This window comes from Mirounga angustirostris, unplaced genomic scaffold (genome assembly GCF_029215605.1).
Source record: "Mirounga angustirostris isolate CCGP_5_RB_7025 unplaced genomic scaffold, mMirAng1.0.hap1 SCAF_17, whole genome shotgun sequence".
Taxonomy (NCBI): Eukaryota; Metazoa; Chordata; class Mammalia; order Carnivora; family Phocidae; genus Mirounga; species Mirounga angustirostris.
In genome coordinates, this window is record NW_026991725.1 from 13929378 (window position 1) to 13956432 (window position 27055).

The following is a 27055-nucleotide window of genomic DNA, read 5'->3' on the forward strand; positions in this document are numbered from 1 at the left end:
AACCATGTGGGTTAATATGGATTTTCATATTTAAGTCCATATAGATGTGGGGTGCAAGATTTTATTTAGCAAAACATTTTGAATATTTTGTGCCATAAGTTGTTTTGCCTGAAATACAAAGATCACTAAGATGTAATCTCCACCATAAGTTGTTCACAGTCTATATGTTTGTCTTCCTTACTGTAAGAAGTGACAAGTGCTGCAATAGAAGTATGCTCCAAGTACTATAAAAAATTAGATAAGAATTGACTTGGAAGAAGAGATGCCTCTCTCGGTGGTTTAGGTGCCTGAAGGAGTAGACATTTCAGATTTCCTCTGGTTTGGGTTAACAGAGAGAGAGAGAGAGAAGGGAATAGGGCATGTGTAAAGTACAGGAGTGGAGTGTAGCATTGCCTGTGTATTACGGAGTTGCAAGTAATACCAAAACACTGGGATGTATTTGGGGTAGAGGTAGAAGATAAAGCCACTGAGAGACAGGGGCCTCAGATAATGGGCCATGCTGGTGCTTTCATGAATGGTTTTAAGCAGGAAAGTAATATCTGATTAGGGTTTTAGAAAACATTTCTGACATCTTGGTGGAAAGGGGTTGGATGGGGACTACACCACAGAATGCTTTCATGAACAGTTTTTTGAGCCTGGTGACAACCCTGTTAGGTATATATTATTGTCTTCATTTTATAAATAAATAATGGACTGAGAAGTTGGTGGACTTCTCTATAGTTACAGCAACTAAATGGTAGATCTGAGACCAAATCCTGAGTTTCAAAAATCTCAACTTACTCACCTCATTTATAGAAAATTCTTTTTATGTGTGCTTGGGTGGCTCAGTCAGTTAAGCATCTGACTCGATTTTGGCCAGGTCATGGGATCGAGCCCCATGTCAGGCTCCGTGCTGAGCGCAGAGCTTGCTTAAGATTCTCTCTCTCCCTCTGCCCCTCCCCCCCCTAAAATAAAATGAAGATAAAAATAGAATTTAGTTACCTCAGAGGATTGATACGAGAGAATAAAATGACTTAATTTAATTCAGTAAGCTCCTTACGGATATTAAATAAACAAAGATAATAAAATCTCCTATTAAGATAGAAGACTCCCAGAAGACTTTTGGCTGGAAGTGAGTCATATACCCTCCCTAAACACTGTCAGAGGAATGACCCATATGCCCTGGGGCCAAAGGAGGGATCTAACCTCCTTGAGCACATTGCTGCCTACCACCTGACACCTGAACACAATCTGAGTCCTTTTGGCAAGTTAGAAGTGGGGGAATGGCTGTTGAACACACTATAATATCTACTTTTTACTGTACTCCCTCTTTTATGGTAGAAGGTTGTTGCAATATGTAGGCAAGTTCAGATGTCTAGTTAGTGCCCATTGGTCCCCCATTTTTTGTAGGGCTTGGTTTCTTTTTGCTTTGAGTCAGTCATAACATTCTTTGATATTCAAAATACGCCTCTCCTTTTAATATTTGCGGGGTGGGGGGTGGGTTGAAAAACAGCTACTTTCTCTGGGAAGAGAGAAAACATTGTTACTTTAGAGACTGTAAAGACTCAGTGACAGGAAAATACTCTTTTATGATGTTCCATGGCACTCAATAGCTGGACAACTTTTTAAACTTAGTTGGAATATGTGTATTTGTATATACTGTGTATAGCAGATTTGACTGTTTGGCTTCTGGGTTGTTTTCATTTTTTCAATTATGAAGATAATAAAAGCTCAGTGTGGGAAATTTGAGAAAAATGGAGAAGTATAAAGAAGAAAGCATAGGCAGTAGGGCAGCTTTTTTAAACTTTTAGAATTAAATAACTAATTCAGATTTGAGTGGTTATCATGTAAACCAGATTCTAACTTTGAAGGTATGAATAAAGTTAGGGTACTTGTAGCTATCTTTATTTTCATTAATGGAATTTAATGCGTGCTTTTATTATTCATACCACCTAAAGCACTTTAGCTTTTTTACACATCAAGTCTGCATATATTGACATTATCATGAATGGAACATGACTTGTAACTTTCTCTCTAAAGCATCATATTCTCGAAAAGATAAAGACCAAAGGAAGCAGCAGGCCATGTGGCGAGTTCCCTCTGATTTAAAGATGCTGAAAAGACTCAAAACTCAGATGGCTGAAGTTCGATGTATGAAAACTGATGTAAAGAATACACTTTCAGAAATCAAAAGCAGCAATGCTGCTTCTGGAGACATGCAGGCAAGCCTTTTTTCTGCTGACCAGGCAGCTCTGGCTGCTTGTGGAGCTGAAAACTGTGGCAGATTACAGGATTTGGGAATGGAGCTCTTGGCAAAGTCATCAGTTGCTGGTTACATACGAAACTGTAAGTGGATCCTTTAATGTCATTTCTCTGTCATTTGGGAAGCTAGAGAATGGGTTATTTTCAGAATAATATTTAAACGTCTTTCTTACAATGAAGTAAGACTATATATACAGCCTTTTCTCCCATTCAAAACTGTATATTTTCTACTGTATAGAGCTAACATTTCTTGATTGCATATTCTGTGCTGGGCAATAAACAAGACAAAATCCTTAACCCCTTGGATCTTGCTTTCATATATTCATGCGGTGGGAATCGGACATTAAAATGTGTAGACAAGTAAAGATAATTTCAGTTAGTAAAAAGTCCTGTGAAGGAAACAACAGAGGAGTGGGATGGGAAGGTGAGGAGTGTGCTGCTTAGGTTAGGGTGGTAGGAGAAAGTCTCTGAGGAGGCAACATTTGAACTGAGACCTAAAGGTTGAGAAGGTGGCAGCCATGCAAAGATCTGTGGGACACGTTGTTCTGGGTAAACAGAACAGAAAATGCAAAGTCACTGATAAAGTATTTGCTGTTCTGCATGTTTGAAAGCTCAAAGGAATACCAATATGGTTTAATATGGTGAACAAAGCAGTGGGGAGAATACTAGGAGATAAGTCAGAGGGGTAGGCAGGGTCTGTATCAGGTATGGACGTGTAAGACCTGGATAAGGATTTGAGTTTTATTCTGATTTTAGGAGGATCTCTAGAGAATGAAAAGGGGTGGGGTGGGGGAGGGGGCATTTATGATCGGATTTACCTTTTACAAAGATTACTTTGCTTCTTGTATGAAGAAGGGTCTGAAAGGGGTTGAATGGGGGTTGTGAAACAGCCTATAACAATAGTGTGTGTGAAATATGGTGGCCTATTCTGGAGTTACTACAGTGGGTAGGTGGACTTGCTCATAGTCTAGCAGCCCTTCTCATCTGAGGTTCCCATCTTTGTTAATTCTCCCAAGGATGCTACATAACTAGTACTATTCTAGATACATAGAAGTCAGTTCATTAATTACAATGGATATTTTAGACCAAGAGGGCTCAGTTCTTTCCCACAACCCTGATAAGAAAGGCTGGATAGTGTTGTATGGAAAGAAAAAAAAACTAAGAATCGTGTTTAAGTTTTTGTCCCAGGCAACTTAGTGACTGGTACTATCATTAATTTAGATGCAAATCAAATAAGGGAAAAGCTGGTGTGGGGGTTGAGGGGGGAGTTGGGGGGCAGGAAGTTAGGGATTCTTGTTTAAACATGTTAGGTTTGAGATGGCTCCTAGTTATCCTAGTAAAATGTCTTCTAGGCAGGTGAATTGGTACATAAATCTGAAGCGTATGTGGTCACAGCTGGACGTAAACAATTGGGAATCAACAGTATCAGATATTGTTTAAAGTCAGGGACTGAATAAGAACAAGTATGGAGTAAATTTAAATGGAGAAGAGAAATTTTGGCTCTGGGGCACTTTAACATTTAAAGGCTTGGTAATGAAGAGAAGGCCAGTAAAGGAAATTGAAAAGAATCTAATCATTAAGGTACGAGAAAAACTAGAAAGGATAATATCTCATGAAAGAAATGGAGTGGTCGTACCATTGAGAGGTGTCGAGTTGAAATGTGGGTGGCGCTTTTAATAATCATTCCCATGGAGGAGTGTAGCAGGGTGAACACAATGAGAAACTGGAACATTATTGCACAACTCTTTCAAAAGTTTGGGTGGTACCTGGAAGGCGTGTGGAGTCAAAAAAGAGTTTGCTGTTATCTGTCTATGTATTCACTTTCTTAAGCATATATGCTTTTTTTTTTTTTCTTGACCTATTTCTTTTTTACTGTGGTAAAATGTACATAACATAAAACTTACCATTATAGATATTTTTAGGTATGGTTCTGTTGCATTAAGTACATTCACACTGTTGTACAACCATCACCACTACGCAGTCACAGAACTTTTTTCATCTTGTAAAACTGAAATTCTATACCCTTTAAATAATAACTCCACCCCCAACCCAACCCCTGGCAACCACTGTTCCACTTTGTTTCTCTGAACTTGACTATTCTAGATATCTCACATAAGTGGAACCATAAAGTATTTGTCTTTTTATGCTGACTTCCTTCACTTTTGCATAATGTCTTCAAGGTTCATCCATATTGCATCATGTATCAGAAATCCATTCCTTTTTAAGGCTGAATAATATTCCATTGTATGTATGTACCACATTTCATCCATTGATGGACATTTGCATTGGTTCCATCTTTTGGCTATTGTGACTAATGCTGTTATGCATTTGGGTGTGCAAATATCTGTTTGAGTCTCTACTTTCAGTTCTTTGGGGTATACCCAGAGTGGCATTGCTGAATCATATGATAATTCTATGTTCAATTTTTAAAAGGAATTTACCACAATTTGTTAAACAGAATTTACTGTCCTAACTTTTTTAAGTAGTACTGTTCAGTGGCATAAAGTACATGCACGTTGTTGTGCTACTGTCACCACCATCCATCCACAGACCTCTTTTTATCTTGCGCAACTGAATCTCTCTACCTATTAAACAGTAGCTCTCTACTCTTCCTCCTCCCAGTGCCTGGCAGCCACTATTTACTTCCTGTCTCTCTAAACTTGATTATTCTAGGTACCTTGTATAAGTGGAAACATAATTTTGTGTCTGGCTTATTTCACTTAGCATAATGTCTTCAGGGTTCATCCATATTGTAGCATGTGTCAGAATTTTCTTTTTGGGGGTGCCTGGGTGGCTCAGTCATTAAGTGTCTGCCCTCCGCTCAGGTCATGATCCCAGGGTCCTGGGATCAAGCCCCGCATCGGGCTCCCTGCTCCACGGGAGACCTGCTTCTCCCTCTCCCACTCCCCCTGCTTGTGTTTCCTCTCTCGCTGTGTCTCTCTCTGTCAAATAAATAAATAAAATCTTAAAAAAAAAAAAAAAAAGAATTCTCTTTTTGTGGCTATTTGATAATCCGTTGTGTGTATATGTGTATGCCTCTTTTTGTTTATCCATTCATCCTTTGATGGACACTGGATTGGCACCTACTTTTTGGCTATTGTGAATAATGCAGCTATGAGGATGAGTGTTCATCTCTTCAAGACCCTGTTTTCCATTTTTCTGGGCATATAAATGTAAAAGCGGAATTGCTGAATCATATGGTAACTCAGTTTTTAATTTTTTGAGGAATTGCCATTCAGTTTTCTATAGAGGTTGCACCATTTTACTTCCTACCTAATAGTGCACAAGGGCTCCAGTTTGTCCACATCTTCCCCATCACTTACAATTTTATGGTTTTGTTTTGTCTTTGCTAATAGCCATAGTAATGCGTGTGAAGCGGTATTTTATTGTCTTATTGTGCTTTTGATTCACATTTATCAGTGGTGTTGAACATTTTATAGTGTCTGCTGGTATCTTTTGATGGTAAAAGTTTTTAATTTTGTTGAAGTCCAGTTTATCTTTTTTTTTCCTTTTGTTGCCTGTGCTTTGGTGTCATATTTCGCTAAAGCTAATGCTGTGAAGCTTTTCCCCTATGTTTTCTTGTATGAGTTTTGTAGGGGTTTTTTGTTGTTGCTGTTATTTTTTTTTAAAGATTTATTTATTTGGGGGGGAGGGGCAGAAGGAGATGGAGAGAGAGAAACTGCGCCTGTTGCAGGGCTCAACTCTGAGATCACGACCTGAGTTGAAACCAAGAGTCCAGTGCTTAACTGACTTCACCACCCAGGCGCCCCAAGAGTTTTATAGTTTTAGATCTAATATTTATAAATGTCTTGGATCTATTTTTAGTTAATTTTGTATATGGTATTAGGTAAAGGTCCAACTTCATTCCTTTGTGTATGGATATCAGCTTTCCTGTCACCCTTTGTTGAAAAGATTTTCCTCTCATCATTGAATGGTCTTGATACCCTTGTTGGATATCATTAAAGGGGCTCCTGGTTGGCTCACTCAGTAGAGTGTGTGACTCGATCTCAGGGTTGTGAGTTCAAGCTCCATGTTGGAGGTAGAGAGTACTTAAAAAAAAAAAAAAGGAAATCATTTGAGTATATATGTGAGCATTTATTTCTGGGCTGTGTGTGTGTTTATTAAAATGGGATATTTTAATGCTTAATACCGTAGGTGGCAGTAATCCAGTAGAGATGAATAGAGGAGAGGATGATTGCCAAATACATAGGCTCCTCCTAAAATAAGCATGACAATTCAATAGAAAATGAAGTAAAGGTTATGATTAGGCCGTTAACATAAGAAGAAATACAAATGGACGGTATGCATCTCAAAGGATACTCAACCTCATCTAGTTGTCAAGGAAATGACAATCTAAAACAGAAAGAAGTAATGCTCTTTAGATGGACTTTTGCAAAAAGCTTTTGTTACCTATTTTTGCAAGTACTTCCCTCCTGTTGTCACTTGCTTTTATTTTTCTGCTAAACAAAAGTTGTAATTTTTTATTTTAGACAGATCTATTAATAGTATTCATGGTTTTGAGGTTTAATGTTTTTATTTGGAAGGCCTTTTTAACTCCCAAGTTTATAAAAATGACCCGTTTTCTTACGGTATTTTTTTAAATTTTTTAACATTTAGGTCACTATACCGTATATGATTTGTTTTTCATGATGGTGTGTGAGGTAAGTTCAGTGATTTTTTTCCCCCCCAAAAGAAACATGTTTTTTGAAGATTCCACTCTGTCCAACAATATGAAATGCATCCTTTAATAGACCAAATTCCCATATTTGCATTGTTCTGTTTTTAAATTTGTTCACAGAGGTTAAATCATATGAAATTGCCAGCATGCAACTGTTTTTGACCTGCAAAAACAGCAATTTGATATTGTTCAACTGAATATTTGTAGTGTTTTTAACTACTATATATCCTAGTTTGTAAACTAATTGACTTGCCTTCATTTTTGTTTTTGTTTTCAAAATATTCTTGATGGTTCTTGCATATTTACTCTTCCAGAAAAACATTTTGACTGGAATTGCATTATTTAATGGATTTAATTACATTTAATTTGGGGAACTGACATTTTTCAGTATTGAAGCATTAGTATCTGGGAAAGTGGTATTTCTCTCCATTTTTCTGGTCATCTCTCATCTATACTTCACAGTTTTAGTTTTCTTCATATAAGTTCTGTATATGTCTTGTTATATTCATTTCTAAATAGGTTATAACTTAGGTTGCTATTGTGAGTGGGATTTCCTCCCCTGCCCCCCCCAGAATATTTTCTAATTATTTGTCACTTGTAGGAATACTGTTGGTTTTTATAGGTTTGTCTTGTATTCAGCCCACTTAGTGAAATTTTTAAATTCTAAGTTTTTCAGTCAGTTATCTTGAATTTTTAAGTAGATGATCATATCAGCAAATAATTATAGTTTGCTCATTCCTTTTTTGCTTATTTACTTTTCATTTTTCATTGTCTAGGCTAGGATCTCAGAACAATGCTAATAGCAGTAATAGAATTTTTATAATGTTTTCAACTCTGTTTAGGAATTCCTTTAGTTTTCTCAAGTATAAAATTTGCTATATATTTCATTAAGGATTTATTTTTTTATTTTAGAGAGCGAGAAAGAGAAAGTATGAGCACAGGAGCAGGAGGGACAGAAGGAGAGGGAGACAGAATCTCAACCAGACTTCGTGCTGAGCGTGGAGCCGGACGCAGGGCTCAATCTCATGATCCTTAGGTCTCGACCTGAGCCGAAACCAAGTCAGATGCATGACTGACTGTGCCACCTAGGCGCCTGTGCTATATGTTTTAATAGTTTTTAACCAAGTTAAAAGATATATTCTTCTATTGCTAATAATTACTGTATACAATAAGTACCACTGTTTACTCTGTGTGGGGTATCATTCTAAGTAAGTCACATATGTGTTAACTCACTTAATCCCAACAACTCTGAGGCAAGTTATTTTTATCCCCAATTTACAGATAGATAAATGGAGGCACAGGGCATTAAACAGCATTCTCAGAGTTTCACAGTGGTAATTGGCAGAGCCAAGAACTTGAACCACAGAGCCTGTGGCTTTCACCATTGCACCAAACTACCTCTTTTTCTACTTAGTAAGAGGTTGTTGTTTCTCAAGAAGTTGTATAGAATTATGCTTTTTTGGCTTATGTCAAAATGATCATATTGTTTTGTTTGATTATTTTAACTTTAAAGAATTACATTCTTTATCTAATTATCTTAATCTAATTATGACCATTCTCGAGATAGTAGAATGAATCCTATTTGGTTTTGATAATTTATAATTTTTTTAAATATACGGCCATATTCAGTTTGCTAATATTTTACTTAGAATTCTTGACTATTGTAGTCATAAGTAAAATCGAGTTGTATTTTTGTTAAATTATCCTTAACCCATATGAATTTCAATTTTATGCCAGCCTTACGGAATAAATTCAGAAGCTTTTGTCCTTTTCTGTGGTGTGAAATTATTTTAACATCTTATCTGCTCTTTAAAAGTTAATGAAACTCGTTCATAAAACCAGTTAGTAGTTCTTTCAGGGACAGAACTTTAACAACCTGTTTAATTTCAGTGTGTTTATTGGTCTCATATTTCTCCTCCTTAAGCCGGTTTCCATAATTAATTTTCCTTGAAAATTACTCATTTTATTAAATATTTAAATTTATTGTTATAAAGCCGCTTATTCTGGTCTCTTAAATTTTAAAAAGTTCTCTAAATATGGGCTGTTAAACTTTTTCTCTTATTTTGCTTATATGTGTTTTCTTATTTTATCCTTTGATTTGACTTGCTGGAAACTTGTCCATTTTATTTGTCTCTTCAAAGACTAGTTCTTAGATATATTTTCATTTACTGTCTTCTACTGTTTTTTTTTTTATTAACATATAATGTATTATTTGTTTCAGGGGTAAAGGTCTGTGATTTATCCGTCTTAACGCAATTCACAGCGCTCACCATATAGCACATACCCTCCCCAATGTCCATCACCCAGCCACCCCATCCCTCCCACCCCCTCCACTCCAGCATCTTCTACCTTTTTATTACATTAAATTCTACCTTTGTTTCTATTTTAATTTAATAGTCCATTAACAGAATGCATTATTGGTTAAGGACCATATTATAATTTATATATACATTAAGACCAATTTTTCCACTGCAATTTTTTCTCACATCTTTTTCTTCAAGTGTACAATTCAACAGTTTTTAATATATTCACAAAGTCATGTAATGATCACCATTATCTAGAACACTGTCTACAACATTTTCATCACTCTCTCGCCAAAAACTCCAGACGTGTGAACAGTCACTCTCCATTTTTCCCTCCCCGTATCTCCTGGTAACCTCTAGTCTAGTTTCTCTATATGGTTTTACTTCTTCTGGACTTTTCATATAAATAGAATCATACAATATGGGCCTCTGTGTCTGGCTTCTTTCACTTAGCATAACATTTCCAAGGGTCATCCATGTTGTAGCATGTATTATTTCATTCCTTTTTATGGCTGAGTCATAACTTCATTGTATATGTGTACCGTGTTCTGTTTACCTACTCATCATTTGATGGGCATCATGTAGTGTTTTTCCACTTTTTGACTATTATGAATAATGCTGCTATGAGTCTTCCCTTCAAGATATTTTGGGTATTCTGGATCTTTTCATATGAATTTTAGAATCAACTTACCAATTTCTGCAGTTAAAAAGTAAAACAGCTAGGGCTCTTGGATGGCTTGGTTAAGCGTCCAACTCTTGGTTTTGGCTCAGGTCGTGATCTCAGGATTGTGGAATTGAGCCCCACATCGGGCTCCTCACTCACTCAGCTGGGAGTCTGCTGGAGAATCTCTCTTGCCTACTCTCTCTGCCCCTCCCTCCCCTTTTCTCTCTCTTTAAAAAATTTAAAAATAAAATTTTAAAAAACAGTTGGAATTTTTATAGGGATTGTGTTGAATTTGTAGATCAATTTTGGGTGTATTGCCATGTTAACAATATTAAGTCTTCTGATCAGTGAACACCGTATTTTTCCCTTCTTTTTTTTTTATTAAGCATTTATTGGAAATATTAAAAAATTTCCATCTTTATTATCTTTCAGCAGTGTGTGATAGTTTGCAATGTGCAAGTATTTATTAAATTTTTTCTTAAATATTTTATTCTATTTGATGCTACGGTAAATGGAATTGTTACTTAATTGCATTCTTGAATTGTGCTTTGCTGGTCTATAAAAAGATAATCAGTTCTTGGTCTTGTGTCCTGCTACCTTGCTGATCCTGTTTATTACCTTTAAATGCATATCTTCTTTCTTTTTATTTATTTTTATTCTTTTTCTAGCTCCTCGAGTTTGCGTAGTAGGCCACTTAGTTTCATTTTTTTCTAATTCATTATGTCTGTACATTTTCTTTTCCTAATTATTTTAGCCACAAACATCTTGTGTATTTTATTTGTGATTTATTTGTAATTGATTTTCTTGTTAATCCAATAATTTACAATTTTCAAGTGTTTTCGGGGTTTTATTTTTGTTGTTAATACTTTGGTATTGAGATTGGAGTTCATATCTGGTAGGATTTTTCTTTTGGGGTTTACTAATATTTTTCTGGTTTTGTTAAGACTCTGGTCCACAAGTAGCAAAGTAGGAATACTTTCTGCATAAGACCCCAAATAAACCATTTGGGACCAGAGTGTCCTGGGTTTTTTGGACACAGTAGATAGAATACATTCCATAAGATTAGCCTTCCTCTGACTGCCTATGTAGTGAGTTTTGTGCTATTTTATCTTATTCGGAAATATTTTTAAATGTCTTTGCAGCCACAAATAAGAAGAGTAATTCATCCAAGCCAGCTCGATCCAGTATAGCAGGTAGTCTGTCACTTCGAAGAGCAATAGACTCTGGGGAAAATAGCCGTTCAAAGGGAGACTGTCAAACTCTATCTGAAGGTAAATTTGGAGAGTTTAGAATATAATTTCAGTGGGTAGATGTTTGTTATTTAAAACTGATCTTATGGTGTACGTAGATTTAGATCTTTAAAGGCACTGACAGTGCTGAAACTTGATTTGAAAGTTCCTTGATCTCACAAGAGAACAGACCCATCGGTAAGAAAATGCAGCCATTAGACTGCATATTCTGGATTCCTTAATTTTAAATACTTGGCATCAAAAAACTGGGATATATTTTTTAATTGGTTTTGAGTTTTCCTGCAGTTTAAAAATGTTTATGTAGTGAGATATTCTAAAGTGGAGGTTAAAGAGCTTTGTTTGCCTTCTTTCTAAGTATCCTCTTTCTTTTCTGTAGGCTCCCCAGGAAGCTCTCAGTCTGGGAGCAAGCACAGTTCTCCCCGAGCCTTAACACATGGCACTATCAGTGATATTTTGCCAAAATCTGAAGACCGGCAGTGTCAAGCTTTGGATTCGGATGCTGTTGTGGTTGCAGTTTTCAATGGTTTACCTGCTGTTGAGAAAAGGAGGAAAATTGTCACCTTGGGGTAAGTTCTTTTGGTCTACATCATAATGAATAAATTTCCACTTTGTTAATTTTTTAGTAGACAGTTTGTTGTATTAAAATCTAACTATAAAGTATCAGAGACCTTTTTTTCTTAATGGAATGAAATGGGATAGTTTCAGACGTTCAGTTATGTTAGATATCATTTTCACTGAAGTGTGTAACCTTGTGTGAATTCTGCCTTGTGAGTTTTTGATGTGTCAGCTTTTTTTTTTTTTCCTTTCTATCTCCTCCACACTTTTCAAAGACATTTGTGTTGGGTGGGCCGTATTATGTCATAGGTCTTTTACGAATATTTTGTATGTAACAAAGCACTTCTGGCAATTTTATTTTAACACTGCTTTTGAACTTTATCTCACCTATTTTCTCTTCTCTTATGAAAATGTCTTCAAAACTCAAGAGTTGGAATTTCTCAAAAGGGTATATTGTGACCTTTATCTCTCGCCCAGGAAACATAAGTTCAGATCCCAGCCATGTCAATTAAACTTCCATCCATTAAAAAGATAGAGTGATTATGAAATACATTGTCTGTGAATGTGCTAGATGAGCCATTAATACCATCTGCTCATCTATCTTATAGATATTAAATACATTCCTAAGTTTAAACAATGGAATAGTTCTACCTTGGAGACTTTGAAAAAAAACTTTGAATTAAATTTAGAGAGATTAACATCCCTTAAGTTTACCTAATTTAAATAGCTTTAAGGTCTGGATAATTACCAAATGTAAAAGAACAGCTGGTATGATTTAGTTTTCTCTTTTAGGTCCAGTTTAAACAGTGGAAAGGTGTTATAATCATCAGGATTGTCTTGTCCTTCCTTACCTACCCTGATTTTATACATATTCCTTTCAGGTTGAAGCTACAACTAGCTTTTATATTTTGTTATGGAGATATTTATATCTGCTTTTAGTCATAACAATTAAATGTATATGAACATAGACTTTTTTTCTAGACTGTAAAATCCTCTGTAAATATCTGCAGCTCTTAGCTGTAACCCTCATTTTACAATTAATTGTATTGCTAGCCTGGCTTATGTGGGTGTTTTCTAACTTGTGTCTTTTTTTCCTTGCCTGATTTAAAGTAGTTTGTAAGCAAAAATTTTAATAATAAGTGGTTCAAAAATAGAGAAGTAAAAAAAGAATATTAAGTGAAAATTTCCCCATCTTTGTCTCCCATCTGCTTAGTTTTCCAGCTCCCTGCCCACACACATCCCTGCTATTTTTAATTTTTTATATATGCTGTGTCTTCTCAGTTTTTATGCATATTTAAGCAACTGTGACTATATAGCTTTTTTAATACAAAACGTACACCCTGTTTTCTCAATAATATATCTGAGGTCTTTCCATATCAATGAGAGCATATTATTTAGGACTTCTATTTTTGTCTTTTAATCAGAATTTTATTGAGATAATTATATGTTCACATGCAGTTCTAAGAAATAATACAGAGAGACCCTATGCACCTTACCCAGTTTCCCCTAATGATGACATCTTGCAAAACTGGTACAATATCACAACCAGGATATTGCCATTGATACAGTCCATCATTTTCTAACCTTTTATTGTGGGTCTTACAGTGAATTTTTTAAAAAACAATACTTGAAATTTATATTTAACACCAGTGCCATATACCCTCCTTGGTTTCATGCTCAGTTTCAGGACAAGAAGAAAATATATATTGTATCACTGACTAGTTATACAAAAATATCAGGCTGTTTTCTCCTTTGAGGGCTAACACTAAAGGAGGTCGTCTGGAAGGAATGCAAATGACTGATTTGGAAAATAATTCTGAAACTGGGGAATTACAACCTATACTACCTGAAGGAGCTTCAGCTGCCCCTGAGGAAGGTATGGAATGATAAAGTCATAATTTGGTGGGAGGTGGGAATAATGATTTTTTGTGTGTTGGTGTTGGGGAGTAGTTAAAGGTTATTGAGACATTACCATCCAACATGCTTGATCTGAATACAGCATTTGTTGTGCCACTGAATTTGATTTACTAGGACACTGAGCACAGAGGAAGGCAAAGTGGATAATTGACTACATAAAAGGATATGTCTTACTTAGAAGGGAGGTTTACAGGGGGGTGGGGGAATCTACAGATGGTTCATCTGCTCATTCAGTTCATCTGCTCATTCAGTAAATTCAATGATAGGCATTGAATTTGCTAGATATGCAAAGATGAGATTAGATATGTTCACAGGCTTAGGGGAAAGGCATGCACAAAAACAACTAATTATAATATTAAGTGTTAAGTACTTTTGTCTTTTAAGGTCAGTCTTTTTTTTAAGATTTTATTTACTTATTTATTTATTTATTTGAGAGACAGAGCATGAGTGGGGGCAGGGCAGTGAGGGTTGGGGTGGGGACGGGCAGAGGGAGAGGGACAAGCAGACTCCCTGCTGAGCCAGGAGCGCAAAGCAGGACTCATCCCAGGAACCTAAGATCACGACCTGAGCTGAAGTTAGACAGTTAATTGACTGAGCCACCCATGCACCCTGAAGTCAGTCTTTATTAATATTTGTAAATTGCTTTGCTCATATAGAATTATTCCAAACTTTAGCCATTTAAAAAAATCCTTTATGGTAACTGACTTCAACTCTGGCAGTTCATTCTCAATTACATTTTCAGTATTCTTCTGTGTGTTCTTCCAGTTTTATCATTCTTTATCTAAAAGCATAGGAGACATTTTGTAATTTTGAGTAGCAGAGGTATTTGGGGTAGTTTTTGTTTTTGTTTTTTAAGATTTTATTTATTTGAGAGAGAGTATGCATGGGAGGGGGGCAGGGGAGGAGAGGGAGAGAGACACGCTGACTGCACTAAGTGCAGAACCTGACAAGGGCTTGATATCAGGACCCTGAGATCATGACCTGAGCCGAGATCAAGTCAGATGCTTAAATGACTGAGCCACTCAGGTGCCCCAGAAGGTGTTTTTAAATAAGGCTATGTGTTTTGCCATTGTTGTGTCCTTTATATGTTAGAAAAGGATGTCAACTTTATTAATATTTGGCATTGAAATTTTTTTCCCATTTCTCTGAATCATTACCACCTTCTACCTCTGCACTCATTTGAATTTTAGTGATTGATGAATTGTAGCTCAAAGCATATATGCAGGTGCCACCATTTACCTCGGCTGCCCTGTGAGAGTGTGTGTGGTGGTGGCGTTTTTTAGGTTTTTTAGTTAAAGAATGCTAAACACTCCCCTCTAGGTTGATGCTCCTGTGGCAGCCAGCTTTACTTCAGTAGAAGAGATTAGATGAAAAGGATTTTTAAAGTGAAGTGTTGATTGTTAAAACATTAAGATATAAATATTTCGATTAAAAATCTTTAAAGAAAGGACCTGTAGAGATTAGCTAGTTTTGATGTATTTATATATATTGATTATAAATGTTTATAGCATGTGCTGGAATTACAGCCCCCTTTTCTTCATGCAACATTTATGAAATGCTTCTAATTTGCCTGTTATTGCATTTGATGCTGGTGAAGAAGTAATTCTTGAACTTGCTATTTCATTCAGGATTTCTTTAACTTGACACCCACTGACATTTTGGGCCAGATGATTCTTTGTTGTAGAGGGCTGCCTTGTGCATTGTAGGATGTTTAGCGGCATCATTGGCTTTTAACTACTAGGTGCCAACAGTACCTCCTCTGAGTTACAATAACCAAAAATGTTCCCTGGGAGGCAAAATCATCCCCAGTTGAAAACCACTGGTTGAGTTGAATGACCCAACCAGGGATGACCACTCCTTCTTAAGAATCACATGCCAGAGTAGATCACAGTTTCAAATGGGTACAGGGTGTAGTTCTCAGGTATGTTGGTGGATATATGTGTTGGTGGTAGTGGGAGGGAGGTGTGGAAAAGGATGCAGGGAGAGCAATTGAAAACCATCAGTCAGGTGTCAGACCATTTAATGGCATGGGTGCTGTGATAGGGTGTATAGGGAGCTCAGAGAACAGGTATGGAATAATAAAAATAATATTTACTAAGTCCTCATTATATTTTTTTTTCAAATTTTTTTATTGTTATGTTAATCCCCATACATTACATCATTAGTTTTAGATGTAGTGTCCCATGATTCATTGTTTGTGCATAACACCCAGTACTCCATGCAGAACGTGCCCTCTTTAATACCCATCACCAGGCTAACCCATCCTCCCAGCACCCCCCAGAACCCTCAGTTTGTTTTTCAGAGTCCATTGTCTCTCATGGTTCATCTCCCCCTCCAATTTCCCCGCCTTCATTCTTCCACTCCTCCTATCTTCTTTTTTTTTCTTTTCTTAACATATATTGCATTATTTGTTTCAGAGGTACAGATTTGAGATTCAACAGTCTTGCACAATTCACAGCGCTTACCAGAGCACATACCCTCCCCAGTGTCTATCACCCAGTCACCCCATCCCTCCCACCCCACCCCCCACTCCAGCAACCCTCAGTTTGTTTCCTGAGATTAAGAATTCCGTATATCAGTGAGGTCATATGATACATGTCTTTCTCTGTTTGACTTATTTCGCTCAGCATAATACCCTCCAGTTCCATCAACGTCATTGCAAATGGCAAGATCTCATTCCTTTTGATGGCTGGATAATATTCCATTGTGTGTGTGTATGTATGTATGTATGTGTATATATAGATAGATAGATAGATATAGATATAGATATATACACCACATCTTCTTTATCCATTCATCTGTCGATGGACATCTTGGCTCTTTCCACAGTTTGGCTATTGTGGACATTGCTGCTATAAATATCGGGGTGTACATACCCCTTCGGATCCCTACTTTTGTATCTTCGGGGTAAATACCCAGTAGTGCAATTGCTGGGTCATATGGTAGCTCATTTTTCAACTTTTTGAGGAACCTCCATACTGTTTTCCAGAGTGGCTGCACCAGCTTGCATTCCCACCAACAGTGTAGGAGGGTTCCCCTTTCTCCTCATCCCCGCCAACATCTGTCGTTTCCTGACTTGTTAATTTTAGCCATTCTGACTGGTGTGAGGTGGTATCTCATTGAGGTTTTGATTTGGATTTCCCTGATGCCAAGTGATGTTGAGCACTTTTTCATGTGTCTGTTGGCTATTTGGATGTCTTCTTTGGAAAAATGTCTGTTCTTGTCTTCTGCCCATTTCTTGATTGGATTCTTTGTTCTTTGGGTGTTGAGTTTGATGAGTTCTTTATAGATTTTGGATACTAGCCCTTTATCTGATATGTCATTTGCAAATATCTTCTCCCATTGTGTCAGTTGTCTTTTGGTTTTGTTGACTGTTTCTTTTGCTGTGCAAAAGCTTTTGATCTTGATGAAGTCCCAATAGTTCATTTTTGCCCTTGCCTCCCTTGCCTTTGGCGATGTTTCTAGGAAGAAGTTGCTGTGGCTGAGGTCGAAGAGGTCGCTGCCTGTGTTCTCCTTTAGGATTTTGATGGACTCCTGTCTCACATTGAGGTCTTTCAACCATCTGGAGTCTATTTTTGTGTGTGGTGTAAGGAAATGGTCCAGTTTCATTCTTCTGCATGTGGCTGTCCAGTTTTCCCAACACCATTTGTTGAAGAGACTGTCTTTGTTCCATTGGACATTCTATCCTGCTTTGTCGAAGATTAGTTGACCATAGAGTTGAGGGTCCATTTCTGGGCTCTCTATTCTGTTCCATTGATCTGTGTGTCTGTTTTTGTGCCAGTACCATACTGTCTTGATGATGACAAATTTGTAATAGAGCTGGAAGTCCGGAATTGTGATGCCGCCAGCTTTGGTTTTCTTTTTCAACATTCCTCTGGCTATGTGGGGTCTTTTCTGGTTCCATACAAATTTTAGGATTATTTGTTCCATTTCTTTGTAAAAAGTGGATGGTATTTTGATGGGGATTGCATTGAATGTGTAGATTGCTCTAGGTAGCATTGACATCTTCACAATATTTGTTCTTCCAATCCATGAGCATGGAACTTCTTTCCATTTCTTTGTATCTTCCTCAATTTCTTTCATGAGTATTTTATAGTTTTCTGAGTACGGATCCTTTGCCTCTTTGGTTAGATTTATTCCTAGGTATCTTATGGTTTTGGGTGCAATTGTAAATGGGATCGACTCCTTAATTTCTCTTTCTTCTGTCTTGTTAGTGTATAGGAATGCCACTGACTTCTTTGCATTGATTTTATATCCTGCCACTTTACTGAATTCCTGTATGAGTTCTAGCAGTTTTGGGGTGGAGTCTTTGGGGTTTTCCACATAAAGTATCATATCATCTGCAAACAGTGAGAGTTTGACGTCTTCTTTGCCGATTTGGATGCCTTTGATTTCTTTTTGTTGTCTGATTGCTGTGGCTAGGACTTTTAATACTATGTTGAATAGCAGTGGTGATAGTGGACATCCCTGCCGCGTTCCTGACCTTAGGGGGGAAGCTCTCAGTTTTTCCCCATTGAGAATGATATTCGCTGTAGGTTTTTCATAGATGGCTTTTATGATATTGAGGTATGTACCCTCTATGCCTATACTCTGAAGAGTTTTGATCAAGAAAGGATGCTGTACTTTGTCAAATGCTTTTTCTGCATCTATTGAGAGGATCATATGGTTCTTGTTCTTTCTTTTGTTAATGTATTATATCAATTGATTTGCGGATGTTGAACCAACCTTGCAGCCCAGGGATAAATCCCACTTGGTCGTGGTGAATAATCCTTTTAATGTACTGTTGGATCCTATTGGCTAGTATTTTGGTGAGAATTTTTGCATTCATGTTCATCAGGGATATTGGTCTGTAATTCTCCTTTTTGATGGGGTCTTTGTCTGGTTTTGGGATCAAGGTAATGGTGGCCTCATAAAACGAGTTTGGAAGTTTTCCTTCCATTTCTATTTTTTGGAACAGTTTCAGAAGAATGGGTATTCATTCTTCTTGAAATGTTTGGTAGAATTCCCCTGGGAAGCCATCTGGCCCTGGGCTTTTGTTTGTTGGGAGATTTTTGATGACTGCTTCAATTTCCTTAGTGGTTATAGGTCTGTTCAGGTTTTCTATTTCTTCCTGGTTCAGTTTTGGTAGTTGATACATCTCTAGGAATGCATCCATTTCTTCCAGGTGATCTAATTTGCTGGCATAGAGTTGCTCATAATATATTCTTATAATTGTTTGTATTTCTTTGGTGTTGGTTGTGATCTCTCCTCTTTCATTCATGATTTTGTTGATTTGGGTCATTTCTCTTCTCTTTTTGATAAGTCTGGCCAGGGGTTTATCAATCTTGTTAATTCTTTCAAAGAACCAGCTCCTAGTTTCGTTGATCTGTTCTACTGTTCTTTTAGTTTCTATTTCATTGATTTCTGCTCTGATGTTTATTATTTCTCTTCTCCTGCTGGGTTTAGGTTTTATTTGCTGTTCTTTCTCCAGCTCCTTTAGGTGTAGGGTTAGGTTGTGTACTTGAGACCTTTCTTGTTTCTTGAGAAAGGCTTGTATTGCTATATACTTTCCTCTTAGGGCTGCCTTTGCTGCATCCCAAAGATTTTGAATAGTTGTGTTTTCATTTTCATTGGTTTCCATGAATTTTTTAAATTCTTCTTTAATCTCCTGGTTGACCCATTCATTCTTCAGCAGAATGCTCTTTAGCCTCCATGTATTTGAGTTCTTTCTGACTTTCCTCTTGTGATTGAGTTCTAGTTTCAAAGCATTGTGGTCTGAAAATAGGCAGGGAATGATCCCAATCTTTTGGTACCGGTTGAGACCTGATTTATGACCTAGGATGTGATCGATTCTGGAGAATGTTCCATGGGCACTAGAGAAGAATGTGTATTCCATTGCTTTGGGATGGAATGTTCTGAATATGTCTGTGAAGTCCATTTGGTCCAGTGTGTCATTTGTTTTTTATTTATTTATTTTTTAATTTTTTTTTTCCAGGGTGTCATTTAAAGCCTTTATTTCCTTGTTGATCTTTTGCTTAGATGATCTGTCCATTTCAGTGAGGGGGGTGTTAAAGTCCCCCACTATTATCGTATTGTTGTCAATGTGTTTCTTTGCTTTTGTTATTAATTGCCTTATATAATTGGCTGCTCCCATGTTAGGGGCATAGATATTTACAATTGTTAGATCTTCTTGTTGGATAGACCCTTTAAGTAGGATATAGTGTCCTTCCTCATCTCTTATTATAGTCTTTGGTTTAAAATCTAATTTATCTGATATAAGATTGCCACACCAGCTTTCTTTTGGTGTCCATTAGCATGGTAAATGGTTTTCCACCCCCTCACTTTCAATCTGGGGGTGTCTTTGGGTCTAAAATGAGTCTGTTGCAGACAGCATATCGATGGGTCTTGTTTTTTAATCCAGTCTGATAGCCTGTGTCTTTTCATTGGGGCATTTAGCCCACTTACATTCAGGGTAACTATTGAAAGATATGAATTTAGTGCCATTGTATTCCTGTAAAGTGACTGTTACTGTATATTGTCTGTGTTCCTTTCTGGTCTATGTTACTTTTAGGGTCTCTCTTTGCTTAGAGGACCCCTTTCAATATTTCTTGTAGGGCTGGTTTCGTGTTTGCAAATTCCTTTAGTTTTTGTTTGTCCTGGAAGCTTTTTATCTCTCCTTCAATTTTCAATGACAGCCTAGCTGGATATAGTATCCTTGGCTGCATATTTTTCTCATTTAGTGCTCTAAATATATCATGCCAGTCCTTTCTGGCCTTCCAGGTCCCATGTGGATAGGTCTGTTGCCAATCTAATGCTTCTACATTGTAGGTTACAGATCTCTTCTCCCAAGCTGCTTTCAGGATTTTCTCTTTATCTCTGAGACTCATAAGTTTTACTATTAGATGTTGGGGTGTTGACCTATTTTTATTGATTTTGAGAGGGGTTCTCTGTGCCTCCTGGATTTTGATGCCTGTTTCCTTCCCCAAATTAGGGAAGTTCTCTGCTATAATTTGCTCCAATATACCTTCTGCCCCTCTCTCTCTTTCTTCTTCTTCTGGGATCCCAAGTATTCTAATGTTGTTTCGTCTTACGGTATCACTTACCTCTCGAATTCTGCCCTCATGATCCAGTACTTGTTTATCTCTCTTTGTCTCAGCTTCTTTATTTTCCATCATTTGGTCTTCTATATCACTGATTCTCTCTTCTTCCTCATTTATCCTAGCAGTTAGCGCCCCCATATTTGATTGCACCTCATTAATAGCCTTTTTGATTTCGACTTGGTTAGATTTTAGTTCTTTTACTTTCCAGAAAGGGTTTCTCTAATAATTTCCATGCTTTTCTCAAGCCCAGCTGGTATCTTTAAAGTGATGATTCTGAACTCCAGATCCGACATGGTACTAATGTCCGTATTGAGTAGGTCCCTGGCAGTCGGTACTACCTCTTGTTCTTTTTGTTGAGGTGATTTCTTCCGTCTTGTCATTTTGCCCAGAAGAGAATAGATTAGTGAGAGAACAAAATGCTAGCAGGGTAACAACGTCCCCAGAAAATATACTCTAAACAAATCAGAAAAGACCTGAAGCAGTGGGAAAAGAAAGGGAAAGAGAGAAAGAAGAAAAAGAAAAAAAAAAGAAAGAAAAAAAGGTAAAAACGAACAAAAACAGAAGAAAACAAAAAAAAAACCAGAATATGATCAAATATGATCAGACTGGTTTATAGATCAGTGCCAAACACTAGATTTTGGGTGTATTTTGGTCTGTTAGAAGAAAGTGCCTCCCAAAATTTTAAAGAAAGAAAAACTTATATATGTACAAAAATAAGGGTTGATATGATGAAGGGATGGAATATGACTGTAAAGATGGAAATTATAAAAAATTTATAAAAGGAATTGATAAGTTGTTTGAAAAAAGAAAGAAGAGGATTTAAAAAAAAAAAAGAGGTGATCAGGCAGGGGAGTAGGAAAAAAAACCATATACTAGAGATTTAGGGTATATTTTGATCTGTTGGAAGAAACTATCTCAAAATTTTAAAGAGAGAATAACATATATATATGCCAAAAATACAGGTAACTACTATGAAGGGATAGAATATGACTCTAAAAATGAAAAATTAAAATGTTTTTTAAAAAACGGATTGATAAGATGTTGGTTGAAAAAGGGAAAAAGAAAATTAAAAAAAAAAAAATTAACTTTGAAAGACTAAAGAATCATGGTAAAAAAAGCCATGGATTGTATGTGCAGTATTCCCCTAGCACTGGAGTTCTGCCATTCTCGTTGATCGGTAAACTTGGTCTTGGCTGGCTGTTCTTGCTGATCTCCTGGGGGAGGGGCCTGTTGCTGTGGTTCCCAAATGTCTTTGCCGGAGGTAGAATTGCCCCGCCCTTGCCGTCCGGGCTAAGTAATCTGCTCGGGTTTGCTCTCCGGAGCTTTTGTTCCCTGCAAGCTTTCCGTACAGCTTTGGAGGCGGAGCGTGAAGATGGCGGCCTCCCAATCTCCACCTCAGAGGAGCTGAGAACTTGGGGCCCCGCTCCTCAGTGCGCCCCCAGCGAAACGCCATCAGTCACTTCCGTCTCCCCAGTCTCCGGCCGCACCCCGTGCTCACCCGGCCTGTGACCGCGCATTTCTATCTCTGGCACCCGACCCCGGGTGGAGTCTCCAAACCCCGCAGATCCTGGTGCGCTCCCGCGCCTCTCTTCCCCAGGGAAGAAGGTGAGTCTCTCTGGATCTGCCGCTTGTTGGGTCCCCACTGGAGGAGCAGTGACCTGAATGTGCCCCGGATCACGGTTTATGGCAACCCCAAGCTGAGAGCCTGCTCCTCGGCTCCGTCTCTGCAGCCGGCTTCCCTGCTCTGATACCTGGGAGCTCTGCCGCCCTCAGGCACCCCCGGTCTTTCTGTGACCCCGAGGGTCCTGAGACCACACTGTCCCACGAGGGTTCCACCCCCAGCTTAGCCACCGGAGTGATGTCCCTCAGCGGAGCAGACTTTTAAAAGTTCCGTTTTGTGCTCCGCGGCTCTATCACTTGCCAGAAGCTGCGAGGGAGGCCCCTCCCCTGCCGTCTATCCTCCCGAATATCGCCTCGGATTCACTTCTCCGCACGTCCTACCTTCCAGAAAGTGGTCACTTTTCTGTTCAGAGAATTGTTGCTATTCTTTTCTTCGATCTCCTGTTGAGTTTGTAGGTGTTCAGAATGGTTTGATCCCTATCCAGCTGAATTCCTGAGACCAGATGAAATCCAGGTCTCCTACTCCTCCGCCATCTTTCTCCGCCCTTAAGTCCTCATTATATATTAGAGAGTGCTAAAGACTTTCCCAGATTTATCTTGTTTTCTCAATATAGCTCTGCATGGTAGTGACCTTATTATCTTGATTATCTCACCTATAAGGTGAGTAGGGTAAAGCCTAGAGTTGTAAATCTTACCCAAAAACACAGAGTTAGTATATGAAAGGGCTGGAATTTGAACCCAGAGGCAATGCTCTTAACTATCCTCTTTACTAACCTGGTTCACTCTTAGAAAGATCATCCTAAGGGATGAGTACAAATTAGCCAGGTGAAAATCAGTGAAAGATGAGGCCAGAGTGGAAAGAGGACAGATCATGAAGAGTTACATTTTATGTCCTATTCGGACTTTGTCATGGTACTGGCACAAAAACAGACACACAGATCAGTGGAACAGAATAGAGAGCCCAGAAATGGACCCTCAACTCTATGGTCAACTAATCTTCGACAAAGCAGGAAAGAATGTCCAATGGAACAAAGACAGTCTCTTCAACAAATGGTGTTGGGAAAACTGGACAGCCACATGCAGAAGAATGAAACTGGACCATTTCCTTACACCACACACAAAAATAGACTCCAGATGGTTGAAAGACCTCAATGTGAGACAGGAGTCCATCAAAATCCTAAAGGAGAACACAGGCAGCGACCTCTTCGACCTCAGCCACAGCAACTTCTTCCTAGAAACATCGCCAAAGGCAAGGGAGGCAAGGGCAAAAATGAACTATTGGGACTTCATCAAGATCAAAAGCTTTTGCACAGCAAAAGAAACAGTCAACAAAACCAAAAGACAACTGACACAATGGGAGAAGATATTTGCAAATGACATATCAGATAAAGGGCTAGTATCCAAAATCTATAAAGAACTCATCAAACTCAACACCCAAAGAACAAAGAATCCAATCAAGAAATGGGCAGAAGACAAGAACAGACATTTTTCCAAAGAAGACATCCAAATAGCCAACAGACACATGAAAAAGTGCTCAACATCGCTTGGCATCAGGGAAATCCAAATCAAAACCTCAATGAGATACCACCTCACACCAGTCAGAATGGCTAAAATTAACAAGTCAGGAAACGACAGATGTTGGCGGGGATGAGGAGAAAGGGGAACCCTCCTACACTGTTGGTGGGAATGCAAGCTGGTGCAGCCACTCTGGAAAACAGTATTGCCTCAAAAAGTTGAAAATAGAGCTACCCTATGAACTAGCAATTGCACTACTGGGTATTTACCTCAAAGATACAAATGTAGGGATCCAAAGGGGTACATGCACCCCAATGTTTATAGCAGCAATGTCCACAGTAGCCAAACTATGGAAAGCGTCTAGATGTCCACTGACAAATGAATGGATAAAGGAGATGTGGTATATATACACAATGGAATATTACGCAGCCATCAAAAAAATGAAATCTTGCCATTTGCAAAGATGTGGATGGAACTAGAGGGTATTATGCTAAGCGAAATAAGTCGATTAGAGAACGACAGGTATCATATGATCTCACTGATATGAGGAATTTGAGAAACAAGACAGAGGATCATAGGGGAAGGGAGGGGAAAATGAAACAAGACGAAACCGGAGAGGGAGACAAACCATAAGAGACTCTTAATCTCAGGAAACAAACTGAGGGTTGCTGGAGTGGAGGGGTGTGGGAGGGATGGGGTGGCTGTGTGATGGACATTGGTGAGGATATGTACTATGGTGAGCGCTGTGAATTGTGTAAGACTGATGAATCACAGACCTGTACCCCTGAAACAAATAATACATTATAGGTTAATAAAGAAATTTTTTTAAAAATTAAATTATTTGAGAAGTAAAAAATAAATAAAATTTGGACTTTGTCCTTTGAATGGGATCTGTTTTTTGGAGAATGGATTTGGAGTGGGGAGAGGGGATGTGGAACTCTAGGGGCAGGAAAATTGGCACAAAGCATGTTAAATCACTGTTGGTGAGTACACGACTTGGACTTAATTTCAGCCTTCAACTCAAAAATGCACATTATCTTAGCACCCAGAACCCTGAAAGTTTTTGATATCAGTTTCTTTTCTTATTTAGAGCTAATCATTGATGGCCTACCATAAACTAGAATTTGCTGGCAACATTTAGGATCTACCATGCACTTTCAAATCCTTGAAACTGAGGTTTAGAGCTAAGTGGTCAGTGGGACCCAGTAAGACATTTTTTATGTAAGGAGCGATATGATATAAAGAACCTAGAACTGAGTAAGAAGAGTTGCTGTAAACATGCAAATCAACAATGCCACAGAAGTACACCCTTGTGGTTTGTTGGTATGTAAGCAGCTTGTTCACCGTTCGAGTCCCAGGATAGGCATTGAGGAGGAGACTAACTGGTAAGGCTGGAAGAAGGGAATATAGTGGATGACAGTAAGAGCTTTGAGCCTTTTGGAATCTGCTTTGTGAGAGGAGAGTGGTGCCTTCCTCACAGATGTGGTGGTATTATTCTGTCATCAGCAGGAAGCAATTCTCACGAAACCTTTATTTTCCACACCAGTAAGCCTTGGTAGCAAGTTGAGCGGGTTTGTCTTGTGTCCATGGTTAGGAAACACAAGGCTCTTTATTTGAGCAGAATTCCTAAGAGAAAATTTTCTGTGTCAGATGACTATAGGTAAGTCTGTCTGTCTGTCTCTGTCACATCGGTCTGAAGAAACTTTAAGTCATTGTTTGTGTTACTTGCAGGGAATTTGGGACTACTAAGGCGGTCTCTTAAATGTTTTTGTGCATCGATGAAGTATGACTTCTTAGACATGTCAGGCATCAGCAGGCCTTTTTCCTTTCTCAGTGGGACCATGTGGGACAACCTTTTATTAATCTTGCGTTTAATGGCCTGATACTGAAAAGCTTGACACCACCCCCACCCCTGCTGCTGCTGCTGCCAGTTGATACCCTCCCTGCAGAACTCTTGAAGTAGACCAGTGTCTTCCTTGCTCATTCTGCAACTGGAGAGTATGCTCTGATTGAGTTCCTATTGAAGTAGCACAGATCTCCTTTCAATTCAGTCAAGGATATCAATAAACCCATCCCAGGGAAAAGCCATGGTATGCCTGTTACAAATCTTAATGGCAACCTATCTAAAAGAGGAGTACAAAGTCTGGTGCTATGCCATAACTGATCCCTTTTGGGAAACCGGTTAAGAGATTTTTTTTTTTTTTAAGATTTTATTTATTTATTTGACAGAGAGAGCGAGAACAGGAACACAAGCAGGAAGAGTGGGAGAGGGAGAAGCAGGCTTCCCGAGGAGCAGGGAGCCCAATGCGGGGCTCGATCCCAGGACACTGGGATCAAGACCTGGGCCGAAAGCAGACGCTTAACGACTGAGCCACCCAGGCGCCCCCAGTTAAGAGATTTTAATAGAAGGGGCGGCTGGGGCACCTGGGTAGTGCAGTCAGTTATGCATCTGACTCTTGGTTTTGGCTCAGGTTATGATCTCAGGGCATGAGACTGAGCCCTGCATCGGAGTCCACGCTGGGTGTGGAGTCTTCTTAAGATTCCCTCTCCCTCCACCCCCCCCCCCAAAAAAGAGAGATTCTAATAAAAGTTACAAAAACTCAAATCAGCTGGCTTAAGCAAAAAAGATTTACTCTCTTGTATTAACATGAAGTCTCAACTGTGGTAGGGCAGTTTCAGGGTTGGAAAACAGCTGTTTAATGTCCTCAAGAACTCATTTTTTCCCCCATCTTTCACACTACCATTCTCAATGGCTTAGCCCCACTCAGGATGGCAAGATGGTTGCTGCAACTTCAAACTTCATATAGAGTCAGAATAAAATTCTGGGGATACAGGAGGATTATTTCATTCTATATATCTCTATCAACAAGGAAAACCTTTTTCAAGAGTACCTTAACAATTTCCTAACATCCTCTTATATCTCTTAATCACTGGCAAAAAAAGGAAACTTGGCAAAGTCTAAACTTTTGGTTCCCCTCCTTGACCCATTCCACATGGCCACATGGAAGAGGGGAGATAGTTGAACAGTAGTGAGGTTCCATATTAGACAGGAGCGAGGCAGGTGAAATAGTAGAGTCTGCTGCACTAAGTGGTTCATGTATTTCCCAGCATCTGAAATCTGAGCACCTGTGAATAAGGGCATTAGAAATAAGTACTGTACTAAATAGTCCTAGTATATAGTGGATGCTCAAAAAATGTGGTAGATGATTGATACAGTAATACTCCCAACTTTT

At 38.4% G+C, this 27055-nt stretch overlaps 1 protein-coding gene across 7 annotated transcripts in view; it reads left to right on the plus strand.

Annotated features, from left to right (window-relative positions):
• The window catches only part of TRIM37 (tripartite motif containing 37), a 197491-nt gene that overhangs the window by 136163 nt on the left and 34273 nt on the right, over positions 1–27055 (plus strand). For 5 of the 7 annotated variants that reach the window (XM_064582669.1, XM_064582668.1, XM_064582670.1 and 2 more), the window contains exons 19-22: positions 2020–2325; positions 11029–11157; positions 11513–11702; positions 13431–13567. In XM_064582669.1, coding sequence (XP_064438739.1) covers positions 2020–2325; positions 11029–11157; positions 11513–11702; positions 13431–13567 — 762 coding nt within the window. The remainder of the gene's footprint in view (positions 1–2019; positions 2326–11028; positions 11158–11512; positions 11703–13430; positions 13568–27055) is intronic. The other 2 variants (XM_054510910.2, XM_045889262.3) reach the window with 1 other exon arrangement.